Source organism: Telopea speciosissima, chromosome 5 (assembly GCF_018873765.1).
Source record: "Telopea speciosissima isolate NSW1024214 ecotype Mountain lineage chromosome 5, Tspe_v1, whole genome shotgun sequence".
NCBI classification, from domain to species: domain Eukaryota; kingdom Viridiplantae; phylum Streptophyta; class Magnoliopsida; order Proteales; family Proteaceae; genus Telopea; species Telopea speciosissima.
This window is the reverse complement of record NC_057920.1, coordinates 51,238,397-51,257,731: the sequence shown is the minus strand read 5'-3', so window position 1 is coordinate 51,257,731 and position 19,335 is coordinate 51,238,397. Positions and strand designations below refer to the sequence as shown.

Sequence of the window (19,335 nt, the reverse complement as noted above, 5' to 3'; positions counted from 1 at the left end):
GATAAGCACCAGCGGTTATCAATCTACGCAACTGCTCCCACCAGGGCCATCCTTCTTGGTCCATGTCCTCTTAGCTCCAATCAAGCGTTGCCACGCAAGCCACCACACCTGCTCTGCCTCCAACTGCCGAGGCAATGGTGGGGCCCACCTTTGCTGTTCCCACTCACGTTCCTCGCAAGATGCAATTCTGCGCTCAGTGCTACCTGCGTTTCTGACACATGGGCCAGCTCCTAACTGACAGGGTGCAACCACGTCCTAGCGTCCCCCATGCTCTCGGCCCAACGACGGGCGCCCAACCCTGGCCCCTCCCTGGCCTAGCCTGACTAGAACCAGGTGGTTTGGGCCAAAAACACAACCACAAGCATTCGTTTTGATTTCTGTAGATCGAGCTTGCACAGTAGGTCGGTGAGGCTCCTTGTAGAAAGAAGAAGAAAAGAGCGGGCAGCAACATGCCTTTCTAATATTAAAAACAAATGACACTTTTACCCTCGATTTTGAGGGCTTAAGAGCATATGCTCATTAAAGAGCGAAAAAATGAATGAAAAACAGATTTTGGCCATAATCCATAATGGAATCTTGAGTCCATTATCATTTTGGGGGTGTTCTCAATTATTTTGATGTTTTGTAAATAGAAATAGGGTCCATAAATTGTACCAAACACTTGTAAAAACGTTTGTGCCAAAAAATGAAAATGAAAAGTGATACCAAAGAGGTCCTTAATTAGATTGCTATTAGGATTTTATTTTATTCTGAGAAGTTGCCTTAGGTTTTATTATAAATAAGTATGTGGCTGAGCAGAAAAGAAACAGAGATTGAAGAAATAAAAAGTTATGGTTGAAGCTGTGAGACACGGCAACAGTGAGTGATCGTGAGTGAGAGGATGATATGCTAAGAAAGCCTGGCTATGAGAGCTGATCCTATCCCCCCTTCTATGTCCCTTTCTCCTTCTTTTCCTTATCCTTTATGTTCTCCTTCATAAGTAAACAGAAAAATAGTAATAAAAAAGTTTCGATTATTTAATTTTATTGTATTAATCTGCTTGCAATCGATTTCCGGCTTCCCTTGTTCGAGGTCAAGTTTGCATTAATCACGAAGCCGTTGAACCCGATCTGTCCATGGCGTGCTACCTTGCTCGACAAGCATGCCTTCCTTTCTCCTCGTTGTGTGCCTAAGTCATGACCACCTACCCCACTTTGCGGGCGGCCATTGTAAGAGAAGCACTCACCCGAGCACTAGAGAAGGAAGGAGATCAATCGCCCACATAATTGACGCAGAATCCTCTTTGTGATTTAGTGTGTTCTTGTATAGTTTCCCAATGAAGTTCTAGCATATATGTAACACTGAAATGGGTCATAATACGCAAGATACCAATTATTTTGCTAGCGTGTCTTATGTGGGGCCACAGACATAGTCATGAGCATCTATTTTCAATGGCCTGACAGGGAAGGACTCTCAATTATTGTCAGAAATGATGTAGAGGATTTAAAATGTATTTGAAGAAATAATTGAATGGCTTACCAATGTGGTAGCCCTCCACAATTTATTTATAATAGACGTTCAAGCATAAACCAATTACAAATAAAACTCTAACTCTAACTAACTGACTGTAATAATAATCATAATAGAACTAGGAATAGAAAATAATAACTAGAATAAGAAAAATACCCCATGGGTCAACCATATATCATGGGTCGACCCATGTCACACGAATACCCATATTCCAACACTCCCCCTCAAGTTGGTGCATAGATATCAGTCATGCCCAACTTGCACACTAGAGGTTGAAAAACTTTTCCACTTAATCCTTTGGTGAATACATCAGCCAACTGTTCTTCAGATTGCACATAAGGAACACAAACAGTCCCATTATCCAGATTCTCCTTGATAAAATGACGATCAATTTCAATGTGTTTCGTCCTATCATGCTGCACTGGATTATGGGCAATACTTATTGCTGATTTACTGTCGCATAGGCAGAGTAATAGGAATTCTCAAATCTTGTACCAAGGTTTTGAACCACAATAGCTCACAAATACCAAGAGCCATAGCTCTAAATTCAGCCTCTGCACTGGAACGGGCTACCACTATTTGTTTCTTGCTGCGCCATGTAACACAATTTCCACCCACAAATGTACAATAACCTTTGGTGGATTTTCGATCATGAGAACCAGCCCAGTCTGAGTCAGTGTAGGCCTCAATCTGTAGATGATCATGACGGGATAATAACACTCCTTTACCAGGGGCTGACGTCAAGTATCTCAAAATCCTGAGTACTGCCTCTAGATGATTAGATCGGGGATCATGCATAAATTAACTGATAAGACTCATAGCATAGGCAATGTCAGATTGTCAGGCCGAGTGTGAGATAAATAAATTAGTCGCCCGACTAACCTCTGATATCTCCCTTTGTCCACTGGTTCACCATCAATGTCTCGGAAACGAGCATTTGCCTCAATAGGAGTATCCACAGGAGAACAGCCTAACATGCCAATTTTGGAAAGAAGATCTAGAGTATACTTTCGTTGAGATAAGAATAGCCTTTGAGAAAAATGGGCCACTTCAATCCCCAGAAAATAGCGAAGTATGCCTAGATCCTTGATCTCAAATTCCTTGGCCAAATAAGTCTTCAACTTGGAAATTTTAGCAGGGTTATTTCCAGTTACGACTATATCATCGACATATACTATGAGGAGAGTAATAATGCTGCCCGATGTCTAGATGAATAAGGTGTGATCTGCGTTGCTTTGTTTATAACCAAATGTCAACATCGCCATCTGAAAGCGACCAAACCATGCACGTGGTGACTGTTACAGACCATACAAAGCCCGCTTAAGTTTGCAAACCTTGCCGTGAGTTGCAGTAGATGAGAACCCAGGAGGAACATCCATATATACTTCCTCCTCTAATTCACCATGGAGGAAGGCATTTTTAACATCAAGCTGCTATAGACTCCATCCTAAGTTCACTGCACAAGAGAGAATTACCCTAATAGTGTTCATTTTGGCAACAGGCGCAAAAGTCTCCAAATAATCTATCCCATATGCCTGAGTAAATCCGCGAGCAACCAGCCTTGCTTTAAAACGGTCAACAGTTCCATCAGCTTTTTGTTTAATTACAAAGACCCACTTGCAGCCAACAGTCTTCTTTTGTGGTGGAAGTGTGACAAGGTCCCATGTACCACTCTTCTTAAGAGCTTGCATTTCTTCGACCATGGCCTCTTTCCACATGGTATCTGCAAATGCCTCCTGCCAAGTCTGTGGTATGGAAACAGAAGATAAAGAGGAAACAAATGCATGAAATAAGGGGGATAAAGACTCATACGAAACAACCTGTGAGATTGGATGTTGCGTACAAGACCTTTTCCCCTTCCTAAAAGTAATGGGTAGGTCAAGTGATAGATCAGAAATAATAGTAGAAGGATCCAAAGGAGCAGAATCTAAAGGATCAGAAATATTACTAGAGAAAGTGTCTTTCAATCCTGGTTTAGAGGACAACTCTTGGTGTGGTAATACTGCAGTGATGGGCTGTCGTTGCCCTTTTTTCTTTCGATAATACTGCTGACTAAAGTCTTTCTCTGGCTGTACCTGCTGCTCTCCCTGGACATCATCATCTAAAGGTACATGATAGTCATCAATAGGTTCATGTAGAGGAGGAATAGTAATCGACACATCTTCTAGAGTAGATGTAGACTCCCCCTGAAGAGGTGCCGAGGAGGGAAAGAAAACTACCGCTTCATGAAAAACGACATCCATGGAAACAAAAACACGACGAGATGTAGGATGGTAACATTTATATCCTTTTTTGGTAGGAGAATAACCAATGAAAATGCAGCGGAGACTGCGAGGGTCAAGTTTACCATGGGCATAGTGGTTTCGAACAAAACAAACACACCCAAAATTTTTTGGAGGAATAATATAGGAAGAAGACCCCTTTAAAAGGTCAAGAGGGGATTTATAGTCAAGAACCCGAGAGGGCATTCTATTGATAAGATAAGCGGCTGTTAAAATAGCCTCGCCCCAAAAATGAGAAGGAACATGCATTTCAAACATAATAGAGCGAGATACATCAAGAAGATGTCTATTTTTGAGTTCAGCCACTCCATTTTGGGGTGGAGTGTCAACGCAACTAGTTTGATGAATAATACCTTAATTAGCAAGAAATAATTGAAATGCCTCATCTAAATATTCACGACCATTGTCGCTCCGGAGAGTTTGAATGGTGGCGTGAAACCGAGTTTGAACCATGCTATAAAAAACTTTAAAACAGGAAAACACTTCACTTTTGTGTCGCATTAAATAAACCCAAGTGGTGTGTGTGGGACAATCAATAAAGGTGACAAACCACTTAAAACCAGAAATAGAGGATGTGCGTGAGGGACCCCAGACATCAGAATGAATCATAGAAAAAGGCTTGGAACATCTTTTATTTGAACTAGAATAAATAGAACGAGTTTGTTTTGCAAAAACACAAACCTCACATAATAAAGAGTGAAGATTACAACGCTGAAATAAAGCAGGAAAAATTTTAGCTAATGTTCCTAAAGGTGGATGTCCCAATCGACGATGCCATCGATGCAATTCAGATAAATGATGGTCAGCAGAAGTAGCAGTAAGAGCCCGACCAGGCTTAGCAGCAATACTGGAGATAAGATCATCGTCAAGCAAATAAAGGCCACCACGCATTTTACCCGTTTCAATTGTTCTCCCTGTCCCCAAGTCCTGAAAGACACAATGTGAAGGATAAAAAATAGCTTTACAATTGAGATCAGATGTCAAACTGCTAATAGAAAGCAGATTAGAAATTAACTTAGGGACATGCAAAACAGATGACAAGGATAAAGAAAGGGAACAATGGAGGGCTCCCTTCCCTGATACAGAGGAAAGAGAACCATCGGCTATTTTAATTTTTTCTTTGCCAAAACAAGGAGAATAGCGAAAAAATAAATTAGATTGACCAATCATGCGATCAGTGGCACCGGAATCGATTATCCAAGGATGAGAAAATGCCAAAGCACAATGACCAGCAAAAGAAATACCTGGTTTGGAGAGAACAAGGTTGGATTCAGAAGAGGGAACCACAGTCGAGGTAGAGCTAGATGCAGATGAAGATGTGAGAGACCCAAAGTTGGTCATCATACGACGAAAGACAGCAAGTTCTTCTGCAGAAAGCGTGGTAGTAGGGGCTGTTTCAGTAGCTTCAGAAAGGTGAGCTTGTGTGCCACCATGACCACCACAACCACGACCACGACCTCGACCACGACCACCACTACGACCATCAGATGAGTCAGATGGCCGACCATGCAATTTCTAGCAATAATCCACAGTATGTCGTTCTTTTCCACAATGGGAACATTTAAGAGGTTCCTTCTCAGACGAGGAACGTGTACCAGTATTAGAAGGGCCACCCCCATAAGTAATTAAAGCAGATCTCTCTGGCTGTGTAGGTGGTAACATGGTGGAACGACGAGTATCTTCCAACTGTATCATAGAGTAGGCTTGCTCCAAATTGGGAAAAGGGGAACGACTCAAAACTTGAGACCGAAGCTGATCATATTCCACATTAAGTCCAAAAAAAGTATATACCCGAATTTATCCTCCCTATGCTTTGAAATTTAGTAATATCGGAAGGACAATCAAGTTGAAAGTTATCATAGTAGTCAAGCTCTTGCCACAGACTACGGAGTTCAGAGTAGTATTGGGATAAAGTAAGTTCACCCTGTTTGGTTGCATGGAGTTTTCTTTGAATATCATAAACTTGTGCATCATTCCCTACCTGGGAATAAATATCTGTAGCAGCCTTCCAAATTTTGGCGGCTGAATCAAGTAGTACATAGCCACGGGCAATAGATGGAGTCATAGCACTGAGAAGAAAAGACATAACCAGGGAGTTACTTGAACTCCACTTATCTTGTAATGAACCAGCCTCATTTGGCTTGACAGTGGTACCATATATATATCCCTTATAGCCCCTTGAATCAATGGAAAGAAAGACTGATGTAGACCAGAGTAAATAATTAGTGCCATCGAGCTTCACTAGGTTGGCTGGAAAAGAGGGATAATCATGATGATTCCCTTGTGCAGAAGATTGGTCAGTGGTGGTGGTAGATACATCTGAATCAGGCATACTGATGAGATTATCGATCACAAAAAAAAAACCAAAGTATAAATATGATGTGATGAAAAGTGCAAGTATCGATTCCTGCAAAAGAAATAAGTCTCGGCTTTGTGTAGCAGATGGGATCCTCTATGGTTCCAATCTGATAGTGCAGGAAAAAAATAAGATGAAAACCAAATACAAATCCTGGAATGCCGAGAGCCTCAATAACCGAGAAGCTTCAGAAAAAAAATTGCAGAATCTTCTGCAGTGGCTGAAAAATAATCTGCAGGTCTTCAAAATAATCTGCAGGTCTTCAAACAAAAATCTGCAGGTCTTCAAACAAAAAATCTACAGGTCTTTGAATATAAAAAAATAATCTGCAGATCTTCAAACAAAAAAAATCTGCAGGTCTTCAACTTCAAACAGTGATCTCACTTTGTATGGAGATCATAAAAAAAAAAAGGATAAAAGAAAAGAGGTACGATCTAGGGCAGGTACTAGATCATTATTAGATCACCTCAAAGTACCGCCCCCATGAAACAGTGGAGACTTGAGAAGATAAGAGAGAAGAAGGGTCTCGGTGGGTTTAGGGGTTTAGAATAACTGAGTTAATCGATCTAGGAGAGATCGATCTTGAAGGGAGAAGATGGATGAGGAAAAAATCAATCTCAAAGAGGGAGATCGATTTTTGGAATGTGGGTTTTATCTCTCAGGTATCGATTTTCTGCTCTGATACCATGAAGAAATAATTGAATGGCTTACCAATGTGGTAGCCCTCCACGATTTATTTATAATAGAAGTTCAAGCATAAACCAATTACAAATAAAACTCTAACTCTAACTAACTGACTGTAATAATAATAATTGATTTTTTCCTCATCCATCTTCTCCCTTCAAGATCGATCTCCAAGATGGAGATCGATCTTGAAGGGAGAAGATGGATGAGGAAAAAATCAATCTCAAAGAGGGAGATCGATTTTCTGCTCTGATACCATGAAGAAATAATTGAATGGCTTACCAATGTGGTAGCCCTCCACGATTTATTTATAATAGAAGTTCAAGCATAAACCAATTACAAATAAAACTCTAACTCTAACTAACTAACTGTAATAATAATCAGAATAGAACTAGGAATAGAAAATAATAACTAGAATACGAAAAACACCCCATGGGTCGACCATATATCATGGGTCAACCCATGTCACACGAATACCCATATTCCAACAGTATTTTTGTATATGTGTGAAATTATTTTCTTTTATTTTTATGCAAGGAAACAATAAGCTAATTAAACAAAAAAAGTCCAAACATCATCCTTCACAAAGGCTAAGATCCTCTCAGTCCTCACTTTCAAAGCCCATTTATGGGTGACAGATACCACATATCTATCCTTTTTAACTATATAGACAGAATCAAAGTTCTTCATCAACATAGAATGACATAAAGTAAAGACGTTACCTTTTCCCTGCACTAGCCAAATCTACGACTTCCTGACAGTTCGTCCAAACTTCTAAATGTGCCCACCGTTGCTCCTACGCTCCTTGCAACCTCTGGTACAATCTCCAAAGCTCTTATTCTTGAGAGTTCCCTACAAAACCAGAATTTATAAAGGGCCACCACACAAACTGTGACTGACATGGTAATATAAGTGCCCAAACTGCTACTCCACCATTGGACTCATAGCTGCCATCACAAATAACAGTACTAACAATTTATACACTAATTATAAACTAATCACGGGATAATATAACATCGAGAATCTTTTTCTTCATGAAACAAAATTAACTGCTCAAACCCAATTTTTCTATTGTCCTTGAGCATCCAATGTCTCCTCAACTTGTACTTCAGCAAGTGATAAATCACCTGCAACAAACCCACAAATCTTCCCTCTTGCCTCTATAAAGCTCCAACCTGGTTTCTTCTTCAGATCCTTCTCATACATGACCATCCTCACAGTTTCAACTTTAGCCCAGCTCTCAACACTGGCATGTACATTGCTCAATAATGTATGATAACCAACATTATCAGGTTCCAACTCCAAGATCTGCTCAGCAGCATAGGACCCAATTTTGTCATCAGAATAAACCCTAGAAGCTGCAAGCAGAGCACCCCAAATCCGACTATCTGGTTTCACAACCATTTTTTCAATTATAGCTAGGGCTTCTAAGAGCTTCCCAGATCGACCAAGAAGATCAACAATGCAAGTATGATGATTTATATCAGGTTTAATGAAGTATATCTGGCTCATGCAGCTAAAAATTCTACAACCTTCAGCAACAAGACCAGAGTGGCTACAAGCAGAAAGCAAACTTAAAAAGGTGATCTTGTTTGGTTTTACACCTTCCTTCTCCATCTGATAAAAAAGTTCCAGAGCTTTGTAACCAAATCCATGGATCCCATAGGTCTCAATCATTGAACTCCATGCTACAACATCTTTGTCAACCATTTGATCAAAACACCTTCTAGCCAAAACAATACTGCCACATTTTGCATACATATTTAGGATAGAGGTTTCCATGGCTTTATTACCCTCTTCAGAGATGTGAACTATGTTCTTTGTTACATAACCATGAACTCCTTTCCCCAAACGTAATGCACCCAAATGGGTATATGTAAGGACAAGGACTCTTAACATGTCAGCCCCAGGTTTCAAACTTGCAAACTGCATTTGCTGAAACAATTCAATCGCCTCTTTAAAATACCCATTTTGAACAAAACCTGACATCATTGCACTCCAAGTGATGGTGTTCCTCTTACAGGTTTCTTGGAACAATTGAGCTGATATCCCCAACTCACCGCACTTGGCATAAAATTGCACTAGAGAAGTCTGTAAAACTACATCAATAAGTCCAGATTTCAATGCATAACCATGTATCTTTTCACCCTGAATAAGATTACCCGACTTGGCAAAGGCCGAGGTAACCAAGGTTAAGGTTTCAAGGCTGGGGACAGCTTCATAACGCATTCTGTCAAAGTTCTCAGCTACTCTTATAGAATCTCCTATCAAGAGAGAACCAGAAATCATAATATTCCATGAGATAGCATCCCTTTTATCCATTTTATTAAAAAGAATTTCTGCATCTTCAAGTTTCCCTGTGTTGGCATACATAGCCAAGATTGAATTCTGTACAGACACGTTATTCTCGAACCCTCTTTTGATCAGATAACCATGAAGTTGCGTACCTCCAACTGGATTTCCAGATATAGAACACGCCTGTACCATGATCAACATCGTCACTGAATTGGGTGTGAATTCCTTGGTTCGCATATCATGGAATAACCTAAAAGCATCACAATAATTTCTACTCCAAACGTACCCAGAAATCATTGATGTCCAAGAAACCAAATCTCTATGACACATTTCATCAAACACTTGACGAGCATGACCAATACACCCCTGCTTCACATACAACTCAATCAATGTGTTGCAAAAATACACATCGGATCCAAAACCCATTTGAATTGCAAGAGAGTGAACCATTTCTCCATATCCAAGACTCCGATCAAGTGATGAAATAGCTCTATTGATCACAGGAAACGTAAAACTGTCGTGGGGAGCACCGGATTCCCGCATTTCTCGGTAAAGGCAGACAGCAGAATCAAAGGCACCAGAATCTACATGGGCTTTTATCATTATATTCCAGGTGAAAGTATTGATTTCTGGTAAGCCCTTAAATACCGATACGGCGCTTTCGAGATCGTCGAACACCGTGTACAGGGTTATTAGTTTAGGAGCAATAGAGATGGGTTCAAACCCGTTGGAGAGTATGAGAGCGTGGGTTTGTTTAAGCATTCGAAGGTTAGTGCATGAACGCAACAGCAAAGAAGAACAGATGGTTTGGGCAAAATTTTGGGGATGAGGCCGATTATGGATTGTCAAGTGATGGATGTGAAGTAGAAGAGAAAAATTAATGTCTGAGCTAAGAGGAAAGACGCCATGTAGAAGAGAGAGAGTGGACAAACGACCATGTAAGAAGCCATGACCAAGGACCCTAATATCGAATAGCTGAAGGCAAGAGATTCCAACGAAATACAGTTTGTCGAAGCACAAAGCACAAAGCACAATACAAGTAGCAGCCCTATGGGTTAGAGAAAATCCCGTAGTTCGCTTTGCAAAGCGAAGAGTAGTGGTGTCGAATGATGGGGGAGTGGAATTGTTTAAAGGCCTTGTTGGGTTGTAAGGATGGCTCAACGCATTCTACTTTTTGTTTTTTTTAATGAGAACAGTAATATATTCAACTTAAAGAGAGAAAAACAATTTTTTTTTTTTTTGGTAGAAGAGAAAAACATATTTACATCATAGAGAAAGGGATGGATCATATTCCCATTGGTGATGGAGAAGGTTGCTAGAGAGCGTAGTCTATTAGTCCATCTATTGTTTTTATATTTAAATTGTACATTTGCAAAGTTCGAGGTTTTTTCAGCTAAGTCAAAAAAACTAGGGACAATTTGCCAGGGAATATTTATATTCTCCTTGGCAAGCAAAAGATTGAGTAGGTTTTTGTTAGTGATCCAAATTTCTTTTAATTGGATTCCATCAGTCACAACGTGTTTCCACCCCTGCAAGATTCCTTGTAGCTCAGCCTTCATTGCATTGGTTGACGTAGCAAATCCTGCAGATGCTAAAACACTCTAGTCGTCTAGCAAAAAACAATAAGCCCATCCAATTAGGCCTACATTTGGTTCAAAAAGACCTACACAACATAAAATGGGAAAGTTCATTTCATGATTAGTGTTTGTAGGAGCCTCAAGATCAGTGTGTGTATGCACAAAATTATCAAGCACTTGGCTATGCTCCAACGGTGGTCTTAAATTCAGATCTCTAATCCATTTGGTGACAAGTTTGAGTCCAGGGGTAGGGTCTGTTGACTCTAGTTTGTGAATTACTTTGTTTCTTACAATCCAAATAAAATAACAAGTAATAATGAAAACAGAAAAAAACCAAATAGCTGTTGGTTTGTCCATGGTCTTGGATTGGAAGAGGGAGGCACAAAGGTGTGCCATATTAGAGCTTCTTAGGTGCTCAGTTCTGAGTCTGAGGGGTCCGCAGGCCCAGATACGCTTAGTCCATTCACAAGATAGAAAGAGGTGCCAGTGGGATTCTTCATGAGCACCACAGAAAACACATGTAGGCTCGATCGATGTCCACTTTGAGAGAGTGGCCTTGACAGGTAAACCTGCATTTAAGATATGCACGCCAAAAAAATATTTTAAATTTCGGATGGATATTTAGTTTTCAAAAAAAGCGCCACCATTTGGATACAACACTACAAGAAATATGATTTTCGGTAATAAGCTCTAAAATCATTTTCCGTCGCAAAATAATGCCGACGGTAGAATCTAACGTCGCGATCCGTCGGCTAAAGCGACGTAGCGGAAAATCGCGATGGTAAAAGCTGGTGTCGTCTAGCAAAATCATCTTTAGCGACGTTTATTACTTCCGTCGCTAAAAATGTATTAATGGCGACAGTTTTTTTTTCCGTTGCTAAAAATACCATTTCTGGCGACGTTTATGGGTTCCGTCAGTATAAATATATTTTTGACAACTGTATTCATTTAACCATCGGGAAAAATATATATTTGACGACGGTAAGAGAGCTACCATCGTCAAAAAGCCTTTTTTTTTAAAAAAAAAATTTGCATTAATATGCATTCCATTCCATTATAATATTCACTTGTAGTTTACATCCATATATAATATTCACTCCATAAAAACAAAAGCTATTAAACATTGCATTAATAATGCATTACATTCTATTAGCACACAAAATTAACTAAAACGGATGCCTTTAAAATTCACTTTCAATAAACTCTCCACCAAAGTTGTTAACCAAAACATCAAAAAAAAGAATTACACAGAGAAAAAGTTCTAGCACTCCTTGCAATAAAAATACTTCATCACTGTTGCTCTCGACATTGTAGATCAGGAACATCATAATCTAGTACGTCATCCTTCCAATTTTCATCCTTTCGAATTTCTAGCTTCTAACTTCATTGCACCTGAAGGAAACATAAATGACCAAATTACATATAAATTAAAATCCTTTAAAGGACAAAAAAAGAATCATCATCTTAACACTAAGAAGGAAAAGAAGGAATAGCAAATAAAAACTATAATAATATGCAACTTCAACCATCAAAGGAAAAAAGGGTTTTGATACATTTATCTTCACACCCAAGCAAGTGCTTCAAATAGAGGCTATCCTCAAGAGACATTTAAGGAGAGGGGGGGGGGGGAGGGAAAGGAAACCATCGAATATTAGAAGGGGAACAAACATCTAAACCTCAGTTTAATCTAATGGTTAGATGCCTCTAGGAGAGGTCTCCTATTAGCAGCAAGAATTCACCCAAAATAGGGGTATCGCCAGGTGTATGAACAGCAATCAAACTGAAACAAATTTAACCCATTTTCTTCCCAATGATCACAATTATAAACCTTTAATAATGACAGAAAACAAGAGCAGAAACTAGATTAACAAGAGCTGTACTTATAACTGTAGGTAAGAAGAAGAAGAGGGGATATGATAAAATTGATCTTGATCAGAATCCCTCCAGTCGACTTTAGAGTTTCACTGATGGGCTACTGTTTCTCACAATAGCAAAACCTGTCTCTCACAGTTCATATTTCATATAGCCAAAACCAAGAAAATATTTATCTCCAAAATGCATAAAAAGAGCAAGAAAACCAAACTACCATAATAGAAAGTCCAAAAACAGGTCTTCATAAAAGGGAGAAGAATGGCTTAAAAGCATGTTAAGTTCTTCAAATGAGAGATATACCAAGCAACATGCCTTCCTGGTGCATACGACCACATTTTGTAGCACTTGTCCTTTTTTTTTGGCCCTTCATGACTATGTAATGTCCAAGCAATTTAAACTAGGTGGTCATACCGTCAGACCAATGACCCACAAGTCCACTGCAGTCCCCTATTTTCAGTACGTTTGTTTTAAGAACGACTTCCATTTAAAGTCATCAAATGAACACAAGAAGGATCATTTCAGAAATAAGTGCATTTTTAGAGAACAAAAATATGGACAGCATAAATTAGAGGAAACTTAAATTACCTGTGACTCCATAACCTTTAACATAGACGTTAGTGAACAGTACGGAATAAGGATCAAACATTGGACTTTCCTTGTAAAATGAAATTAGAGTAAGGAACAATGAGAACTCAAAGTTCAGCCACTAAGAGAGCAACCAGAAACAATATAAAATTTAGAGCTAAGAGAGAGACTTAATTGAAAATTTAATTCAAATTATGTAAATACCTCCTCCGTAAGGGAGTGGAGGGAAAAAAATAATGAGGAGATCAATATGAAAACCCGACAGGAAAACGGAAGTTCTTGACAAACAGCCTCTATAGATAACTTTATGGCTCTTAAGTAATTTATTTCGTCTAGCACTTCAGGAAAGATTGAACTTGACAATAAGAACAAAAAAAAAAAAACCCATCAACCAAAGTTCTTGTACATACCTTTCTAGGCATGAGAGTGTTAGGACTAATTTCAAAATCATGTGGAGCTCCTAGAGCCTTACATATTTAAATAGAAAACTTAAAACTTGAATCATAATGGCCATAGGATTACCAGAAGATGAAATCATCTTCTTCATTAGAAAATCTGAAAAACAAATAAGCTTTCTAATAGATATGGAATGAAGGCATAAGCTACATGTTGAAGTTGACTCGTAGTTATATATTAAAGAAAGTTTTTGTCAAAGTTTTTAGTTAGTTCTTGGATTGACTGATTCACCTTGGAGGGAGAAAAAGGGGGGAGAAAAAGGGGGAAAAAAGTGATATCCCATTTGTGTTATTTAAGATAGTTGGATATACATGTATTGCACAATTTATATTTGGCATTTGGTCAGTAGTTGGAGCTTGGAAACTTGTAGTTTTTTGGATCCATTGAGTGTAAGTGGTCCTTGTTTCTGCATTTCAAGAGGTAACCATGTTCAACACCCTGCCTTGGTTGAAATATGACATTGTCCATGCATCATCGAAGTTTAGTTATTGAGTACCTGTGTTTTGTATAATACTTATTAATTGGTCATAGATCAGCTCAAAACCATGATAAAGTGGTCAGTCAATTGATTGTAACTTTTACCCTAGAGGTGATTCGATGCAACTATCTAATCCATGAGAAATAATTCATTATGGGTGAAAGGTTGCATGAATGGTGTCCAAATGTCTTCTCTATACTTTTCTCAAGCTAAAGGTCTATGGGACTGATAACATCTCCATTTGTAGGCAAGGCAACATGCAGTCATGTCATTGTTTGGCCCTACATTAAAATCTTTCTTCCCTGCAGATGGTTGGAATTTGGGGAACAAAAACGATGTGAGCCAGTTACATATGGCTTCTGTATAGATTTTTCTCAAGCATAGGTATTTGGATTGATATTATCTCCTTTGAAGGCTAGATAGCCTGCACTTGCAGTCATGTCCTTCTTTGGCCAACTATCGACACCTGTTTTTCCTACAGATGGCTGGAATTTGTGGCACAAAAAACTATGAGCTAGAGTCAGGGCTACAAACAGTAGACATCCAAGTTTGGCTCGGACAATGAGCTGGTGCAATGTCCCAGATTTTGGATGTAGACCTCTTCCTATGTCTAACCTTGTTTTAATCCTGGTTTGCCATCTCCAATCTGGTTTGTCCTATATTAGGAGAATTAATTCTTAATAGTGTTATTATAGTTTAAATTAAGTTAAGCCAAAAAAAGACCTCCCTATGGTGTAAACCAAATAATTACAACTTTCATTTCTAAATCACTACGCTAATGATATGCTTAGTACTCATGAATTAAATCCACCCATTACCATAATCTATTTTTAATATTCTCTGATTCAGAGAAATTGAGTTTTTGTTGGTAAATAATTCAAACAAATAGAGTTGAGTAGCCTTAACGTTCAATCCCCAACCAGTTCTTTAATCCTGGAAAATTTAACCTTTAGGAGTCAGGATATTGGATATGAAGTATGGATAGGACATTCTTATCTGTACGTGGCTAATGTGTTGCTTTAAAACTATTTGGATGGGTTGGACAGAATGGTGCCACCCCTTGCTAAAGGTGTATAATCGGCCTATTCCTTTGCCAACTTTTGTTTTGGGTGAATTTTCGGTGAGCTATTGGGACTTCGAAATGCATTAGAAAGATAAAAAAGTGCATACCTCAGTGCCGTTGGCTTGATCTTTTAAGAGTTTGTAGAAATCCTTATCCCAGCCAGTGAGTCAGAAAACACATTATAGAGAAGAAGATTAAGAAAAAAAAAGGGTTTTATGGAGATGAGGTTTTTGGGAACCATAAGTTGACCCTATATTACACCAAGACAAGATGAGAATGAAAACAAGAAACCTTGTGGAAAACAAAAGATCGATTCTCTTTATTCAATTGGCCAATGGAAGGATCTGAGTTGGAAAAAAAAAAGAAAAGAAGGAAAAAAAAAAAGAGCACTTCATCATGAATAAACATGACAAACAAAAAGTAATTACAAAACAGCTAATTTATTTTCTATTTATTAGCTGCCAGTGTGTGGTGCTCCACTACTGATGATCATGACCTAGCTCATGGTGTGCTAGCTAGCTTTCAACTCGTTTGAGTTGGTCAAAACTAGCTATCTTGCCAGCTAGCTCTGACTCTGAGCAGGAATGAATCTCTCTTCTCTCATGCAATCATTCCAATACAATATGGATTCAAGAGTTTGATAAGTCATCGTGAAACCAAGCTTATTAGCCTTTTCTGGCGACAGCAAAATCTTGTGAGAGCATCTGAATAAGATATCGAATCAGTCTGTTTTCATGTTGCCCTGCCATGTATATATGTATATTTTGTGTATATTAGTTACAGATCTTGCAGTAATCCAATGACATTGAGAGGTTGTTTTAGCTGCGAGAGTATCGAATCAGTCTGTTATCCTATTAGGATCAATATTACAAAAAGTAAATAAGTGAAAAAGGGAAAAAGTATTTTCTTAATGCTGATGAGACCTGTGTGCTATGTCTTGTCCTTTTTCAAAAAGAATATGGGCAATTGGATTGTTAGGATTAAGAACAGAGTATCTCCATGGTTGGGACATAAGTGACTTGTTGCATTTCTTGTTGATTAATAAAGCTTCCTCAATTGCAAACAAATCATTTTCTTTAGCTTAATTTTGTTGTTACATATTACTTCATTCAGATATATTAGCAGTTGACCACCTTAATTAATCACCCTTTTATTAGCGAGGACCTAGCTTGATGGTTGAACCAAAGCTCTTCACAATGGCTCATTTATGTTGGATAATAATTTGGTAATTAAGACTGTCTCTATTATTAAGAAAAATAGATCTCTTATTGATCTAGTAAATAGGTTAATAATAGTAAGGGCCACATCTACTAGGACTGCAACTATATTTTGGACATCATCGTGAAACCAAGCTTATTAGCCTTTTCCGGTGACAGCAAAATCTTGTGTGAGCATCTAAATAAGGTATCCATGAAAGGCCAATTAGCTAGATCTTCCATCTTGGTTTGTCTCAGACCTTCCTTCTTCACAGTCTCTTCCCATATACTTCCCTTATCAGCCATGAATTCCAAAAACCGTAAATCCGGTGAAAACATTTCTTCTTCAATCAATTTCACTCCAAATTTTATTCCAAATGCAGGCTAGATTTCCTTCCAAGTGAAGCTTGGACCATTCGTGATATTAAATGCTTGACCTTTAGTAGATGAGATATTTTCATTTGTTTATGCCCAAATATGTTGTTCAGCAACAAGCCTTGCATCTGCACCATCAATATAAACTTCTTCCTAACACTCTTTTGAACCTCCAAATAAGAAGGGAAGGTTAAGATATTTACATATTGAAGAATAGACACAAAGCCCACCTATGAAGTTATAATAAGTTCTATTAGAAATCCCAATAAGCAATCCTGGTCTGTGAATTGACCAAGCCACCTTCCCTTCTAGTTTCTCCATCAACAAATCCTCAAGAATGTAGTTGAAGATGTGACCTTGATCAACTCTTGGGCTATCTTCATAGTAAAGAATTGGTTTACTATTAGAAGGGCTAGTAAGAGAGAGATAGTGCTTACCTCCAGTTTGAAGAGAGACATGTTTCAATGCTTTGGCTTTAGGGAGAATAGCATTCAAAGCATTGGACATCATAGCTTTGTTCTGTTCACAACACTCAGGGGAATCCAATGGGTATTGGCTTGCCCAAGTGATCCAATACACATGAGTTACATCTTCAAGCAAAGAGACCTTCTCTGTAGCTTGAATTGGGTCTAAGAGGTCACATGAGATGAACTGATAGTTAGAACTTGGAATTTGGAGTTCATCAGCTTTACGAGCTATGCCATATACCTTCCATCCAACTCTAATTCTCTCAAACACATCCTTAGAAATGGCAAAAGGGATCGACAGCAGGCCCCCCACCTAGAATCGATTTTTTAGAATAGAAACATTGCCATACAGAGCCTTATTGGCTTCGTTTCTAATTCTGTCCAGCTACTTTCTATTTACTATACTAATTTGTTCCTTAATTTCTATTTTAAGGCTTGCTATTTTTTCACTTAAATTGCTGTTTTCTGCTGATTCTAACCTTATATTTCTAATTTTAGTCATCACAACCTCTTGATTTTTCCCAATCTAACTGTCGGATTCACTTGTAATTTTAGCAACCCATTCTTCACACGTAATATGCGTTGTGATGAGAGTTGCAAACAGATCTTGCTGATATTGCTCTTTTGGAGGGTTATTGAGAGACCTGTTGTTCTAGACCATAGCAGGCTATTGGTTCACAGCTTTGGGTAATTATTAATTAGCTAGCCATTATAAATGAGTGCATTTATCATAATTTATTTGACACGATTCTTATGGACTTCAGTTACAGGTCCTTTCTGGTAATGTTGACTATGCAAATTTCGGGTAACATTGGAAACAAATTATTGGTGACTGTAAGTAATTGGAAGTCAGATTTTTCCCCCTCTTGTAAGTATTCTTATTCTTCTCTTTCTTTTCTCTTTTTTATTTGTGGCTAGTCATTCCTGTACCACCATATCCTAGGTACTAAACCAAACCAACCTTGTCACCACTTAATTACAAACAAAAACTCATCACTGCCCCAATCCATCTCAATATAGGGTGTGGTGAGGCAAAGCGGGATCCAATAAAACCCCAACCATACATGAAGTACTAAATGTTTCTAATTTATATCAATTTTGAAATACTGAAAGAAATAATAGTTACTACATTCAATAAGACTACAGGAGTCTAATGAGACAACATGCATAGTTGGTATAACAAAGTAGACAAATTACACAGCCGTTTTTGTTAGGAAGCAATTAAGAGGTTCTTCAGAAAACATTCTAAAAGGGAGATATACATGAAATAAACATACATTTCTTATGTTAAATGAAGATCGTTTCAATTTATTTGGTAAACAGGAAAAACAGAGATAAAGTGAGCAAGATAAATGATTCCACTCTATTCACTAGGTACTTTTTAAATTGCTCTAATTCTCCTCAAGCAAGTTCCATGTTAAAGTCAACTTAACTACTTTTCCCTACAAATATTTTTTAATTTCATGGTTATATCCACATGGGTCATAAGTATATCACCCTGCTTTACTTCAAAGCAGTCAAAGTTACATAGTGGGGCTCCTTTGCAAATTTGCTCAAAATCTGAAGAGGCCAAATCAATAGAACTAGCCATTTACATCACTAAACTAGAAAAATGCATGACGTGGTGAACTGGGACTACTACCCAACCGAGTAAAACATGGAATCTTAAGGTGTACAACCCTGAAATGGAAACATTGCAGTCAACCATAAATAGAGAGAGAGAGAGAGAGAGACAAACCTTTGTTTCCACCATAGCAACTGCTCAAAGGGGGGAGGCAGACACTAGAGAAGGGAGTGGAAGAAGGGTTGCAGAGATGGGGGAGGCGATAGTAAAGAAGGGGGTTGGCGCAGGTTTGAGGCGATAATAGAGAAGGGTTGCAGAGATGGGAGAGAGACAGTAGAGGATTGAGGGTTAGGGTTACACCATGAGAGAGGATTTTAGAGATGAAATCGTTGGTGACGAGAATGGGGTTGGGGCAGGTTTGAGATGATTCCGCTTTGATCACTGATCTTCTCCGTCGTGCGAGAATGGGGTAGAGATGCTCGGGTAGAGAGGAGAAGAGAGAGAGACATTTGAAGATGGAATCGGAGAGAAGAAAGCGGGAACCCGCGAAAAATTAAAGGCAATATAGCGACGTTA

At 38.6% G+C, this 19,335-nt stretch overlaps 1 protein-coding gene and 1 pseudogene across 1 annotated transcript; both read right to left on the bottom strand.

Annotated features, from left to right (window-relative positions):
• Positions 1 to 7,899: 7,899 nt before the first annotated feature.
• Positions 7,900 to 9,729, bottom strand: LOC122663052 (pentatricopeptide repeat-containing protein At4g35130, chloroplastic-like). Its single transcript, XM_043858759.1, has one exon. The coding sequence runs from the start codon at positions 9,727 to 9,729 to the stop codon at positions 7,900 to 7,902; it is 1,830 nt and encodes a 609-aa protein (XP_043714694.1).
• Positions 9,730 to 15,719: 5,990 nt separating this feature from the next.
• On the bottom strand, positions 15,720 to 18,948 carry LOC122663051 (annotated as a pseudogene).
• Between the last annotated feature and the right edge of the window lie 387 nt (positions 18,949 to 19,335).

Excerpts from the sequence above, each read along its gene's own strand:
- LOC122663052 (XM_043858759.1), bottom strand. The coding sequence starts at position 9,729 with ATGATAAAAGCCCATGTAGATTCTGGTGCCTTTGATTCTGCTGTCTGC.